Source organism: Geotrypetes seraphini, chromosome 11 (assembly GCF_902459505.1).
Source record: "Geotrypetes seraphini chromosome 11, aGeoSer1.1, whole genome shotgun sequence".
In the NCBI taxonomy this organism is placed as follows: Eukaryota; Metazoa; Chordata; class Amphibia; order Gymnophiona; family Dermophiidae; genus Geotrypetes; species Geotrypetes seraphini.
Window position 1 is genome coordinate 129,736,915 of NC_047094.1, and position 14,451 is coordinate 129,751,365.

Below are 14,451 nucleotides of genomic sequence, written 5' to 3' on the forward strand. Positions count from 1 at the left end.
GGCTCTTGAGGACTGGAATTGCCTACCCCTGGTCTAAAGGATAGAGGATCAAAGTACTTTTTTAATAGTCTTTAGTTTCCATAGTGCAAATAGGATAGGACTACAGAACGAAACGATTAAATAACAGTATATCGAGGGAAATCGATCCAATCCAATTCAACCTTTGTATGAGGTGAGTGTGAGTGAGATTTTCTCCTCTTATAAATGAATTTGTATTGCGATCACCTGTCTCGGCTGTAAACAAGATGCTTTCTTCAGGCTTCACTGCCCTGTTGAGCGTCAGGGTGATCCTGAAGTCTTGCCCTCGTCTCACTATTAACTCTGAACTTCTGTAACAATCGGTGTGATGCTCGGTCTTGTTCAAAGCCGGCTGTAGGTCGAATTTTAGAACTGCGTTTTGGAATCGTAAGAAAAGAGAAGTTCAAACGAGGAACATTTAAACCTCCTTGAATAAATTCTGATCTGTCACCAAATATCGCCCTTTCTAAATTCTCTGCAATGATTTTCTCGGTTGCCCAGTAGAGGTTTTACTATGCTTCAGACAAGTTTCAAGTTTCAAGTTTTATTCATTATTTGATTAATCGCCTATCATAACTACTAAGCAATTTACATTTACAGAAAATACATAATAAAATTAACAATAATATAATAAAAATCTAAAAATCATTTTAAAACAAACTAGACAAATTTGGACAGGAAACATTGGGAAAGAGGGGGAAGAAATACAATTTATAATAGGAAAGGAGGGATCAATAAGGGTAAAAACACAGAATGGATGGGAAAACAAAATATATATAGCTGACTGAAGTGAAAGGGAGTTGTAAAGAGTAATTGGCATTTCAATTAAGAATTGAAAGCGTCTTTAAAAAGAAAACTCTTAAGTTGGCTTTTGAATTTGTCGAGGTTTTTCTCCTCCCTTAAATAAAGTGGGAGAGAATTCCATGTTTGCGGTGCTGTGACAGAGAAAATATACTGTCTTCTGGTATTTATGATTTTGAGAGAGGGGATAACCAATAAAAGTTGCTGATTGGATCGTAAAGTTTTTTGAGAAGTGTATGGAATTAGAACTTTATAAATGAGCCAATGTGCTTTTTGTAATAAAGGGGTTACATGGTCAAACTTTTTGGCCCCCGTAATTAATTTAATAGATGTATTTTGTATGATTCATTACAACAGTTAAACATACAACCGTTTTTATTTCTAAATTTGACTTCTAATTTCTCCTTGAAGAAATACAAGTGGTATTTAAAAGCACAATATTTAACTCGGCTGGATGAAGGAAAAACTCGGCTGGATGAAGGAAAATCAAAATCAAAGTGAAGTGCATTTGAATAATGATATCCTTCCTCAGCCAAGGGATCTTGTTTTCCTAATATTTGAATTGATAGTTGTTAGTATTTGTTACTAAGTCCGCCTTATCCTTCTTGGATCTAATTTTGAGGACTTGAGCTGAATTTAAGCTAAAAATTTTATTTTATTTTACTTGATTACCATGTATTTTACTTTTGAGTATTATTTTCCTGCTTTTCTTCAACTTTCTGTACAAGTGGATACTTGATTTATAACATGTAAAAATTTGATAAATAAATAATAATAATAAAAAAAAAAGCACAATATTTTCTACTAATATTAGTATTGGTAATTATATTAGCGTGGTAAGGATGAAAAACCTCCAGGAAAGCTTGACTAGGTTGAGCGGGCCCTAGTTGGCCCTAAGCCATGAAAGACACATGGAGGGGCATAAAAAAAAACAACAACAAAAAGTCTTTAAGTCCCCTTTTGGCCTATGGCCTTAAACTTTGAAAGTAGAAGCAGGGAAAATGTCCAAAAAGAGGTTTTTTTAAAATAATGGCCTGCCTCTTACGTTCAGCTGTTTAAACGCCCAAACCACCACTACGTCTAAACTTATACCCTATAAATCAACCTAAAAAAAGCCTAAGCCCCAAACGTCCAAAACAAGAGCTTTCAGGCGAAGGAGGAGCCAATCCTTTGCCTAAAAGCTGGATTCTGTAACCGGTGTATGTCAAAAACAACACCTTTACAGAATCCACCCCCCACAACATCGGGCCAAGAAGGATCCCAAGCCCTCCTGCCCCAGGCACCTCCAAACTCCCCGACGACATTGGGCCAGGAGGGAACCCAAGCCCTCCTGGCCTCTCGCCCCTCCACCCCCTACAAGATCGGGCAGGAGGGAGTCCAACCACTCCTGCCCAGGCAGACCCCCTACCCCCCACTACAATACGGGCAGGAGGGATCCCAGGCCCTCCTGCTCTTGACACAACCCCCACCCCACCCAATGACCGCCCTTCCCGAACCCCCGATCAGCCCATCCCCGTGACCCCCCCCTGCCGACCCCCCCCCCACCCCCTTCCCCGTACCTCAAAACGTTGGCTGGACAGGCCCCACTTGTGGGTGGGATTTCAGCCGCCTGGGCCAATCCGGACGGGCAGGCTTGGCACCCGTCCGTCCGGCCAACGTTTTAAGATACGGGGAAGGGGGGGTCGTGGGGGTCGGCGGAGGGAGGCTGATCGGGGTTTTGGGGGGCGGTCATTGGGGTGGGTTTGTGTCGAGGGCAGGAGGGCCTGGGATCCCTCCTGCCCATATTGTAGTGGGGGGGTGGGGGGTAGGGGGTCCGTCTGGGCAGGATGGTTTGGGCTCCCTCCTGCCCTATCTTGTAGGGGGTGGGGAGCGAGAGGCCAGGAGGGCTTGGGCTCCCTCCTGGCCTGATCGTAATTGGGGGTGGGGGGGCCACGAGCTTGGGCTCCCTCCTAGCCCTATCGTAATCGGGGGTGCCGCCGGGGCAAGAGGGCTTGGGCTCCCTCTTGCCCTGAACGTAATTGGGGAGTCGGGGTGCCACCGGGGCTAGAGGGCTTGGTCTCCCTCTTGCCCTGATCGTTGTCGGGGGGGGGGGGGGGGAAGAGTGGATCTCTCCTGCCGCGATCATTGCTGTAGGGGGGTAGGCAGGTTGCTGGGGCCGCTGAGCCACGATCAGCTCAGCGGCCCCTTTTTCGGCACTTTATACCTGTTTTGACTTGGTCTAAGTCAAAACGTCAAAACGTATAAGTGCCGACTAGGCAACCTGTCAAATGTTTTGATTATACCTAGGTCTAGGTCGGCCCACCCTTTCCCCTCGTCTAAAAATACCTCTCTTCTCTCTGAGCGTTTAGAGGCAGGGGAAAGGCCTAAGCTGGTTTTAGATACGTCTAAAACTAGCTTTGATTATGGGTACTTGGACGATCAGGCTTTTTGATCGTCCAAGTAGCCATTTAGGCCACTTTTTAGACATTTTTTTCTTTTGATTATGAGCCCCATAACCAACAGATTCTATAACCTATGTGCATTACTTAAGCCCTCTTTTACAAAGGCGCGCTAAGCATATTAGCATACACTAAATCCATAGGATAACATGCACGCATTTAGCGTTTAACGCGCACTAAAAAGCTTAGCGCACCTTTGTAAAAGAGGGGGTTAGTACCATACTCATGGACTATCTTTTCTCCTCCCACAAATCTCTCTACCTTGGAGTTACGCACCATAACCCTTACGCGCTACCTTATGGAATAATGCCTAGTGCATTTATGCATGAAAATGGCAATCAAAGGCATCTTTAACATGCACAAGTTGCTTATGACTTTAGGAATGAGTTATAGAAATTGAAAATATTGATGCTATCTTAACCCAGGAGAAGGGGGATGATGATACTCATAAGGTCCGTTGCACTGAGAATGAAAAAGCTGTAATAACTGCATGATATGGGGGTCCTGTCTCCCAAAATTCTTCTTTAGGAGGGAACATAGAATTGTACAATTCACTATGGTATGAAAAGAAATTTCCATGCGATACTTACTGGCCAACTTGACACTCATGGTGGTGCTTTTCTTGTACAATTTTCACAGATGGTACAAAGTGAGTGTAACATGTAGTTGAGCCTATTAGAGTCCAAGGAGTAGAATGGCAAATTCCCACATGTTAATAAGCATATATCATCGGCATTTTTTGTCTGTTTTGTTTTCAAAAGCAGCGAGTACAAAGTGAAACTGACATCACTAAAATGACATTACATTTTACTGATTCCCCCCCCCCCCCAAGCTCTGGGTGAAATAGGACCCATTGGGATTGTTCATATGACAAGATAAGTGTCTTTGATCACTGTACATATATTGGGGAAAATTTCGAGATGCAAGCAGCATAGAGATTTGGGGCTTTTACAATGCTGCGGTAGCGGTTTCTATTGCAGGTCGGTAAGGTAAATGCTCCAACGCTCATAGAATTTCTATGAGTGTCGGAGAATTTACCTCGCTGACCCATAGTAGACACCTCTAACTCAGCTTGGTAGAAGCCAGCGTTTATTATATTGCAAAAAATTAGGAGGATTTTAGACCCATGATTGAAGTGCAGTTGAGAAGATAATGATATTGAACCTTTGGGTAGGTGATCTGTTCTGCACGGGCATCTGAGGTAGAGAATGACATGGTGGCTGTTAACCACAGCTAGCCGCGGGTAACCCATCGCAACGGTGAGGAAAAACCTGTGGCTATGGGGACAAGGCCATTCACCGCCCCATGGAGCGGTAAATGGCCTTGTCCCCGCAGTTAAGGGAGGGAATGCGCGTGGTCACCTATCGCACTCCCTCCTTCCTTACAGCCGCCGCCGAGTTGAAACAGCTCCGTTTCTTCCTCCCTTCGTGGCTGCGAGTCTAAACTGCCTTCTTACAGCAGCCAGTTCATTGAAGCTGCATGTGGCTGCCGTAAAGGTCATCTCTGACGCAACCGGAAGTTGTATCAGAGACGACCTTTACGGCAGCCATTTGCAACTACAACACTCTGGCTGCAGTAAGAAGGCAGTTTAGACATCGCCGGCCACAGCTAAAGGGCAGGGAGTTTTGTCGCACCGGGCCTGTTGTCTGAGGGAGGGTGGGGGGGGATGAAAGCATCACGAAGGTAAGGGGCAGGGAGGAGGAAATGTGGGGTGGAGAGGAAAAGACGCTGAAGGGAAATGGGTAAAACGGAGGGGGGAGAAGGATGCTGAAAGCACATGGGGAAGACAGAGGGGGGAGAAGGATGCTGAAAGCACATGGGGAACAGAGAGTGGGGAGAAGATGCTGAATGGAAATGGGGAACAGAGAGGGGGAGAAGATTCTGAATGGGAGTGGGGAGAAGATGCTGCAGAGAAATAGGGAAGAGAGAGTGAGGAGAAGACGTTGAAGGGAAATGGGGAAGATGGGGAGGGAGAGAAGAACGCTGACAGGACATGGGGAAGATGGGGGGGGGGGAGAAGGACGCTGAAAGGAAATGGGGAAGAGAGAGTGGGGAGAAGACGTTGGCAGGGAAGAAGACAGAGATGCCAGACTATGGGGGGAGCGGAGGGAAGAAGATGGGTGCCAGACCAATTTGGAAGGGGGGAGAAAGGGAGAGGCACAGTAACAGAACAAACGGAAGACCCAGAGAGAAGAGACAGTGGATGGAAGGAATTGAATGAGAAGATGAGGAAATCGGACAACAAAGGTAGAAAAAAAAATTGTTTCTTTTTTTTTGCTTCTAGATAAAGTAGTATATTAGTTGTGCTGATAAAAATTTATAAACAAAGTCCTACCAGCTGATCATCTTTCTCCAAAGCTTTGATTTATAAGGAAGGAATTGCAGTACTGAGGCTTGTATGGATGCGGTGAATGGGATGGCAGTGACGAGGACGGTGGGTCGGGGACGGTGCAGTGACAGGACAGATATTTTTCCCCCTGTCATTCTCTAATCTGAGGTCTATTTTATTTATTTAATAGTGATGTGGCAGGGGGGAGGCCGCGAAGCAACCCATTCAGAGCGCTGCTACCGCCACTGCTGTTTTTGGAGGTCTCGGAGGTTCGGTATGTTAGTGGGAGGATCACTGGGGTTCTGCCGCACAGGGGGGAGGGAGAGAGGGATAGAAAGATGCTGCACAAGGGGATGGGTGAGAGGGGAGGAAAGATACTGCACCTGGTAGGGGGAGAAAGGAAAGAGGAAGAATTGGGCTGGAGGAGAGGAAGGGGAGGAAGGGAGAGATGATTGTTGTACATGGAAAAAAATAAGACATCCCCCGAAAATAAGCCCTAATGTGGTTGTTTTGTTTTTGGAGCCAAAATTAATACAAGACCTGGTCTTATTTTGGGGGAAATAGGACAACATATAGGATCTTAGGCTTATATGTAAAGAATTTTTGAAGCTTTTGTGCTTTACTGCAATATACTTCTTATTCAGTATCCATACCAAGTGCTGTCCCTCATTTGACCCTTAATCTTTAGACTTGGATGAGTCTGAAACTGAGTATATAAATTTGTTCTGTACTAGGGTTACCAGATTTTACTTTAGCAAAATCCGGACCCCTAGGCCTGCCTCCATTCCCGCCCTTTTATGCCCCAGTCCCGCCCTCCTGGCCAACGTGATTTCGTAGCAGTTTTTCAAAACCCAGACAAAGTTCCGGGTTTTGAAACTCCGTCCAGACCCCTGGACATGTCTTCAGAAATCCAGACATCTGGTAACCCTATTCTGTACAGACCCCCCCACTCTTCCTCTATGATGCCAGGTCACACGCTACTTCATTTATCTCTGCATTTTCTTCTGCTCTCTAAACACCTGATTTACTAAGACTTTTCACCCTTTCGGTATCTCGAGAACAGAAAACAACTTAGGAAATTGGGCTTTAAATCATTCTGCAGTCCAGCTGCTTAATCACATGTCACAGCTTAGAGCAGTTCATTAGTTCCTTCCTGTCATGGATGGATGGTGCAATCCAACTGCTTGTTTCTTGCAATCGGTACCATACGTCTCGTTTTCTAAGATGGAATTCAGACCCACCACAAAATAAAGACCACGTTTATAAATCGGCTGCTATTTTGATGCATTACCCCAGTGTTTCTCAACTCGGTCCTGGAGTACCCCCCTTGCCAGTCAGGTTTTCAAGATATCCACAATGAATAAACATAAACTTGTTTTGTACACACTGCCTCCTTTTATATGCAAATTTCTTTCATGCATATTCATTGTGGATATCCTGAAAACCTGACTGGCAAAGGAGTACTCCAGGACCGAGTTGAGAAACGCTGTGTTACCCTATACTGCCTGTACAATCAATAACTTTGTCATATGTACAATATAACGCTATGTAACATTTTTAACCTGAAACTAAGGATCATGGGTAACATATACAGCACTTTACAAAGCTTATGAAGCTATCTCTATTTGTAGAAACTTTTTTTTGTTTTTTAAAAATAAGAAGCAGCGGATGCAGGATGAGAAATTCCTATGTTTTGTTATTACTGATTGTTATTTTATGCTATTAATTTTACTTTGTATTTTATGTATGTATTTTGTAATCCACTTAGGTTTTAGGCTGGCTATATGTTTTTAAAATAACTAATGCTACATGTAACGTGCCTAGAAACTTTGATGCATGAGGATTTGGTGGGATATAAGATTGCAACAAACAAACTAGTAAAGGAACCCACTAGCTACTTCAAAAATCTTTTAACATTAGGTGGTGCTCAGATTCCAAGATGGAAATAAAGAGTTCAATATGGGGACCAAACCCCTGTGAAAACTCTTATCATTGCACCGTATGGAAAAGATGTTTTAAAGTGCTCACAGTGTGAACTCATAATATGCTCAAAGTCTTTAGAAATACTGAATGGATGTCCAATCTTTGTATAAACTTCAATGTGTATCAGCTTCAAAGTATGCAAGTATTCAAAAAAGGACTTAGCTGAAGAATACTGAAAGCGTAGGTGATTGCTGGGTCCTGACGCGTTTCGCCGCCCTGGCTTCCTCAGAACCCGCAGCTTTCAGGCTTGTATTCAAAACTTGTCCTGTAAGAGATGTTCTCTGTAGACAGCAGGGGAATGCAACTCACTTGGCCCAATGTTAAAAGATTTTTGAAGTAGCTAGTGGGTTCCTTTACTAGTTTGTTTGTTGATTCGGTTAATTTAGGAACTCTTTTGCTTTTTGAATTTACCCAGTTGTTTATATTGGGATATAAGATTGAACATAATTATGGGGGGCACACTGCATGTTTCTCCCTTTGGATTGAATGCTGGGAAGGGGGAAGGATTTGGGGATTCTTTTCAATGGGAATAGGGGTGAGTTGGGTGGGTTTATGGGAATGGGGGGTGACTGTGATAGGCCTTGGATAGGGAGTCCTATTTGCTGTGTATTATGTTCAGTTTTGTTTTGCTTTAAATAAAAAAATAATAAAAAAATATTGAACATAACACAACATTAATACAGATAGCTTTGAATGTGAAACTATCTTGTACCGTTTTGTTTCTACTGCTATACTTGACAGTATCCACACTGTATTTGGGAGATTCAGTAAGGGCTTATTACCTGTTGATCCTACTGAAACTGTTGAGGTTTGCACCTAAAAGTTCCCAGGCTTATCGAATATAAATAGCTGAAGAGCTCTATTATCTCTGCTGATGTGACATGATCTCGGGAAGTGTCTTATTACGGTGGGGATTAGAAAACTTCCTGTTCTTGGTGTTAGTTCAGTTGTGATAAGAAAAGGGACACCTGGGCATATCGATGAAACCAGCCCCAAAACTGTCGCACAAAAAAGAGCTATTCTGTTACTCAAGCTTAACCCTCCCCCACCCCCATTTATGAAGCCGCTGTAGCGTTTTTTTATCTCCAGCCGCGGAGGTAAAAGTTACAATGCTCATAGGAATTCTATGAGCTTCAGAGCTTTGGTCGCCGTGGCTTCATTGAGGGGGGGGGGGGAGTTAGGCACAGTTTATAGAATTCAGAATGCCGCGGCCAAGCTCATCTTCGCTAAAAGTAAATTTGACCATGTCTCCCCGCTCCTGGCCAAGCTCCACTGGCTTCCGATAATCGCCAGGGTCCACTATAAATGCGCCTGTTTAACTTTCAAAATCCTATATGGTATCCTCCCTCCCTTTATCCCTCTTTCATGGAATTCCTCAAACCCTAATACCACCAGATCCTCCCACAAATTAAAACTATCCTTCCCCTCGCTAAAAGGCATTTCCCACACAGGAAAGCTAGGGACCTCCCTCCAAAATCACTGAGCTCTGGAATAACCTTACCTCCCATCTTCGGAACTTGAGCTCTCTCCAAGTTTTCTGCAAACATCTGAAAACCTGGCTTTTCTCAAAAAATGTAAGTCTCCCTCCAACTTAGGAATCAAGGAAACACTTATAGCTTGGCATCCCAAGTCCTCTAAATTTTCTTCACACTTCTACCTCTAACCCTCTGTTGTAGTTCCTTCCTATTTCTCCTACTGTAAACTGCGTCGAATTCTACGAACGTGGAGATGATGCGGTATACAAACCTAAGGATTAGATTAGATTAGAATAGTATTTATGTCCAAGAACTGCACCTAAATGTAGGCGTGGCCTTCTGCACCGAGGGAAACATGGTGGAAATACCTGTACCTAAATTATCATAAGAACATAAGATTTGCCGCTGCTGGGTCAGACCAGTAGTCCCATCGTGCCCAGCAGTCCGCTCACGCGGCGGCCATTAGGTCAAAGACCAGTGCCCTACTTGAGTCTAGCCTTATCTGCGTACCTTCCGGTTCAACAGGAACTTGTCTAACTTTGTCTTGAATCCCTGAAGGGTGATTTCCCCCTATAACAGCCTCTGGAAGAGAGTTCTAGATTTTTACCATTCTCCGGGTGAAGAATAACTTCCTTCCATTTGTATGGAATCTAACCCCTTTTAACTTTAGAGAGCGTTCGCCCTCTCCAAGGTGAAGGGAACGAGCGGGCAATCTCTCTTTCACTACTAAACCAAAAATGCTGAACTTCTGTAACCAACTAAATGGACAGACACTGGAATATGAGATAAAAATGCCTCTTATCGTAATGAAACAAAACTTCAGTAACTTCGGCAGTATATGGGCGGTCACTGAAAGCTGCATCCCAAAGATAATCTCTGTGTAGCAGATCCACTGGTTACCTCACAAATGCTCTCTCATACTTTATAACACACCCAAATGTGTTCTTCAAGTCGCACATAGATATCACAGTATCTGTCCATATCAGTGAAACGACTTCAAATTCAATGCCCACTCCAAAGAATCAAGTAAAAGACTTTATCAGGGGGATCTTCAAAAAGTTTCTGCATTTTTTTTTTTTTTTTTAAAGCATGATTTATTAAATAACAGAGGCATCCCATGACTCGCATTGGCTTCCAATAGAAGCGAGAGTGAACTTCAAATTCTACTGCTTACTTTACAAGGCTATCAACGGAGAAAGCCCAACTTACTGGAATAACAGACTAAATCAATCCTCCTCAATCAGACACAGAAGAACCCATTCACTATTCTATTACCCACCATCCAAAAATGTCAAACGAAAAAAACTTTTGACAACCTAATAGCCTCCAAAGCAGCTAAGTTGGACAAACAACTCTCTTCAAAAAACACGTTAAACCTATCCAGCACAACATCCAACACTCTATAAACCCTTAGTACTCTCTAATTTTCTAGTTACCAAACATTATCTAAAACTCATAATTCTCCCTTAAAATTTTATCTCATCGTTTATTCTATTACTTCAAAGTTGAAATGTAATTCTTGTTTTAGTTTGGATGTAATCCGCCTTGAACCGCAAGGGAATGGCGGAATAGAAATTACAAATTACATCACTTTCCACTTCATCGCCCTGTTTTGCGATACATTTTTCCCAGCATCCTACTAACCACTTCTCCCGCTCCAACCGTTTCCCGTGAAAACATGGAAGTGTGGAAACGTTTCGAAGAACCCTCGTCGTAGTAACCAGAGATCCAAGACGCTCAATCGAAGCGGTTTATGTATGCAAAAACGTATCTGGTTGCTGGCTTCTCATGAAGTCCGATGTAAGCCTCGTTTTGAATTCTGCCTCGGGGACATTGTAGAGCTCAAGCAAACCACCACTTTTCAAAAATCTTTCAAACCATCAGCTACATAGTAGAAGGGCTTACCAGACTCGATGATATTCCCTCTTTTAATAGGATTTTTAATTACATCCCTTTCCTTACCAGCAAATGCAGCAGACTCCACAGCTGGTGTATATATGCAGATATTCTATAATGTCATCTAATTTTAGGCAATTCATAGGCAATTACTCCCTTAGTATGTTCATGCATTAGTTTCTAACATAGTAGATGACGGCAGATAAAGACCCGAATGGTCCATCCAGTCTGCCCAACCTGATTCAATTTAAATTTTTTTTTTTTTTTAATTTTTTTATTTAATTTAATTTTTTCTTTTTAGCTATTTCTGGGCGAGAATCCAAAGCTTTACCCGGTACTATGCTTGGGTTCCAACTGCCGAAATCTCTGTTAAGACTTACTCCAGCCCATCTACACCCTCCCAGCCATTGAAGCCCTCCCCAGCCCATCCTCCACCAAACGGCCATACACAGACACAGACCGTACAAGTCTGCCCAGTAACTGGCCTAGTTCAATCTTTAATATTATTTTCTGCATGTATGATTGTTTACACATGCACACGGGCATACCAAGGGAGGACCACCCCAGGTTCAGCTAGTAAGGGGGTGCAGAGAGAAGCTGTAAGGTCTCAGTCTGGTGTGCAAGGCCATCGACTCTGCCGGTCCCCCCCTCCCCCCCAACATCAACTTCCTATTCCGGGCTACGGGACTGGCAAAGCCGAAAGGCAACCCCCACCCCTGTCTTCAGCTTTGCAACCGCTCCATGCAGCTCACGCTGCCTGGAAGGGGATGCTCCACCTGGAGGATGGGTTGCTCCGCCCCCCAGGTGGCAACCAACGCCGGTACAACACTGCAGAGGTGTGCGCTATTGGGGAAAAGTGCACACTCTTTCCAAAAGACTGTATCCTCTTTGAAAATTGTGTGCACAGTTTGCTAAGACTTTGAACATAAGACTTGCCTCTGTCAGGTCAGACCGGAGGTCCATCGTGCCCGGCAGTCCGCTCACGGTGGCGGCCCCTCAGGTCCAGGACCTGATAGTGCTCCTACCCTAAAACTCACATATGCTTTTCGCGTTTGTCCTGTAGAGTAACCTTCTATCTATACCCTGCAATCCCCTTCGCTTCCAGGAAGTCATCCAGTCCCTTTTTGAAACCCAGTATTGTACTCTGTCCTATTACCTGCTTTGGAAACGTGTTCCAGGTGTCCACCACCCTCTGAGTGAAGAAAAACTTCCTTGCATTTGTTTTGAATCTGTCCCTTCTCAGTTTTTCCGAGTGACCTCTTGTTTTTGTTGCACTAACATCGGCACACAAAATGCGATGATCTGATTTTTGCCCGTTAACAGCACCCAATGACACGAGAGATGTTACTGCACCCCATAGAGAATGAAAGAAGTTTCACTGAACGAGTTAAGTTCCTTTTTCCTAGTAGCTTCATTAACTGTTGATAAAACAGATAAGATCGGGCACTGCAGAAACTTTTCAGATGATGCAATATCATATTATTAACTTTGAATTCTTGAAATAAATTGCTAGGCACTAGGGTATTTGGGCTAACCAGGAAGTTTTTTAAAAAAAAAACCCCCAAAAAAACCAAGTTTTTTCTAGCATTATAGATTATATATTTGATTGACCCACAGGGTGTTTAAGATGATTGTGGGTAATGTCTGCTTGGCACGCATGGGTGCTATTGGCGGTATTGAACCTCGGTGAACTCGAGATGAAATTTTTATACGAGTTCCCATGAACTGATTCAACACCCTGTACATAGCACTAAAACCTTATTTACTTAAATCAGTCTAGATCAGTGGTTCCCAACCCTGTCCTGGAATGAATATGCATGAGAGAGATTTGCATATAATGGAAGTGACAGGCATGCAAATCTGCTCCTTGCATATTCATTAGGGCTATGTAGAAAACCCGATTTGGCCTAGTGCTTCTCCAGGACAGGATTGGGGACCACTGGTCCAGATAGCTCTCAGCTCTAAAGGTATCTTAAGAATAAGAGAGCAGGTCTCAATCTGTGCATTGCAAACGAAAGCCCATTTCTAACATTGACACCACTCAATCTCTGGTTCTGTCCTCATTTCTACCCCTACCTTTTTACTCTTGGCTGACTAGAACTCTCATAGGGTTCCTTTGACTAAGGTGCCTTCGAATCTATTAGCGTGCACTAAATCCATTAGCACACCTTCAGTTTAAGGACCCCCATATGGTGCTGACTCCTCTGCCTCCAGTGAGAAGATTTTGTATGGATCGGCCATCGTTTTCGTAAAGAAATATCCCAGGTAATGTGTCTGAACTGGCCCTTGGACCTCTTGGGCAACTGTTTCGTAAAAGTAACATGCACGCTTTAAAGTAGTGTCCTGCAAACTTTGTTGAGACGCAACGCCAAGGCCCTGAACTGCCCGGGAGGGAGGGGGGGAGTGCTAGCAGGGAAGAGGGCCGGAGAGAAGGAGAGGTGCCTCTCTTCCTCCCCGCTGTGTGGTGGCACACCTGAAATCTCAGGAGGCACACTAGTGTGCCATACACTACTCTAAAGTGACTTTTGATGCCCTTCGTTCTTTTGTGTCTGTTCTATTAGATTGTAAGCTCTTCTGAGCAGGGACTGTCTATTGTATGTTAATGTACAGCGCTGCATACGCCTTTCAGCGCTACAGAAATAATAAAAAGTAGTGGTAGTAGCCTAGAACTCATATTTCAGGTGCCTTATTCCTCTTTGCAGGATCTGAACATTAGGATTTTTGGGCAGAGGAATTTAACTCATACGAGGGTCCGCTGAAAAGTTCCCAGCCCAACCAACAAAGCTGGGGGTAGCCTCCATCGAGGACTATACGCTTAGACCAGCGACTTTCCACTTTTTTTTCATTCTGTTGGAACAGTATGGAACAAAAAAACTGCGGAAAATCGCTGGACTAAGGCCTCTTTTTACGAAACTGCAATAGCAGTTTCTAGCGCGGGGAGCCGCGCTGCTCATTGAGCTCTATGAGCGTCGGGAGCAGCGCCAGCCATTCAGCGCGGTTCCCCACGCTAGAAACTGCTATCGCAGTTTCGTAAAAGAGGGGGAAAGTGTATAGCTCTCGATGGTGATTGCCCCGGCCTTGTCGGTTGGGCTGCGAACTTTACAGCGGCCCCCTCGTACCTTTTTCCAAGAGCGGCTCAAGGCAAGTTGCATTCAAGTACTCTGTTTCCCTGTTGGGCTTCTCAACTTTGCCCCAGAGGCGCACCTAGTCAAAGAAAAGCACAATCCAGGTCGTCTGCAGGAACAAACAAAGTAAAAAAAAAAAACCCTGCAGACAAGAGTACAAGAAGCAGGCTGGGCTTATTTAAATACATATATATTGCGGTTAGTGTCGCCATCTTTATACAAACCAGGGGACCCGACACGGTCCGTGTTTTGGTTAACACACCTTCATCAGGGGTCCCCACTTTGTACAGGTCTCGGAGCAAACCGTAACGGAAATAAACGTCACCAAAATAATTGCCGAGAAAGTCTCTCCGTAGAAAAATCTCAGGCCCTCTTTTTCCTAAAGT

General features: G+C 44.1%; 1 protein-coding gene and 1 long non-coding RNA gene across 5 annotated transcripts in view; one reads left to right on the forward strand and one right to left on the reverse strand.

The window, feature by feature from the left end:
• The window catches only part of LOC117369154 (protein-glutamine gamma-glutamyltransferase 6-like), a 40,253-nt gene that overhangs the window by 24,597 nt on the left and 1,205 nt on the right, over nucleotides 1-14,451 (reverse strand). For all 4 annotated transcript variants that reach the window (XM_033963239.1, XM_033963237.1, XM_033963238.1 and 1 more), the window contains exons 2-3: nucleotides 3,848-3,929; nucleotides 226-390 (exon numbers count right to left, since the gene is read on the reverse strand). In XM_033963239.1, the coding sequence (XP_033819130.1) occupies nucleotides 226-390; nucleotides 3,848-3,866 (184 nt within the window). In that variant the 5' untranslated portion in view covers nucleotides 3,867-3,929. The remainder of the gene's footprint in view (nucleotides 1-225; nucleotides 391-3,847; nucleotides 3,930-14,451) is intronic.
• Nucleotides 1-14,451, forward strand: part of LOC117369157 — a 53,319-nt gene that overhangs the window by 3,301 nt on the left and 35,567 nt on the right. The gene's annotated exons all lie outside the window — the stretch shown is intronic.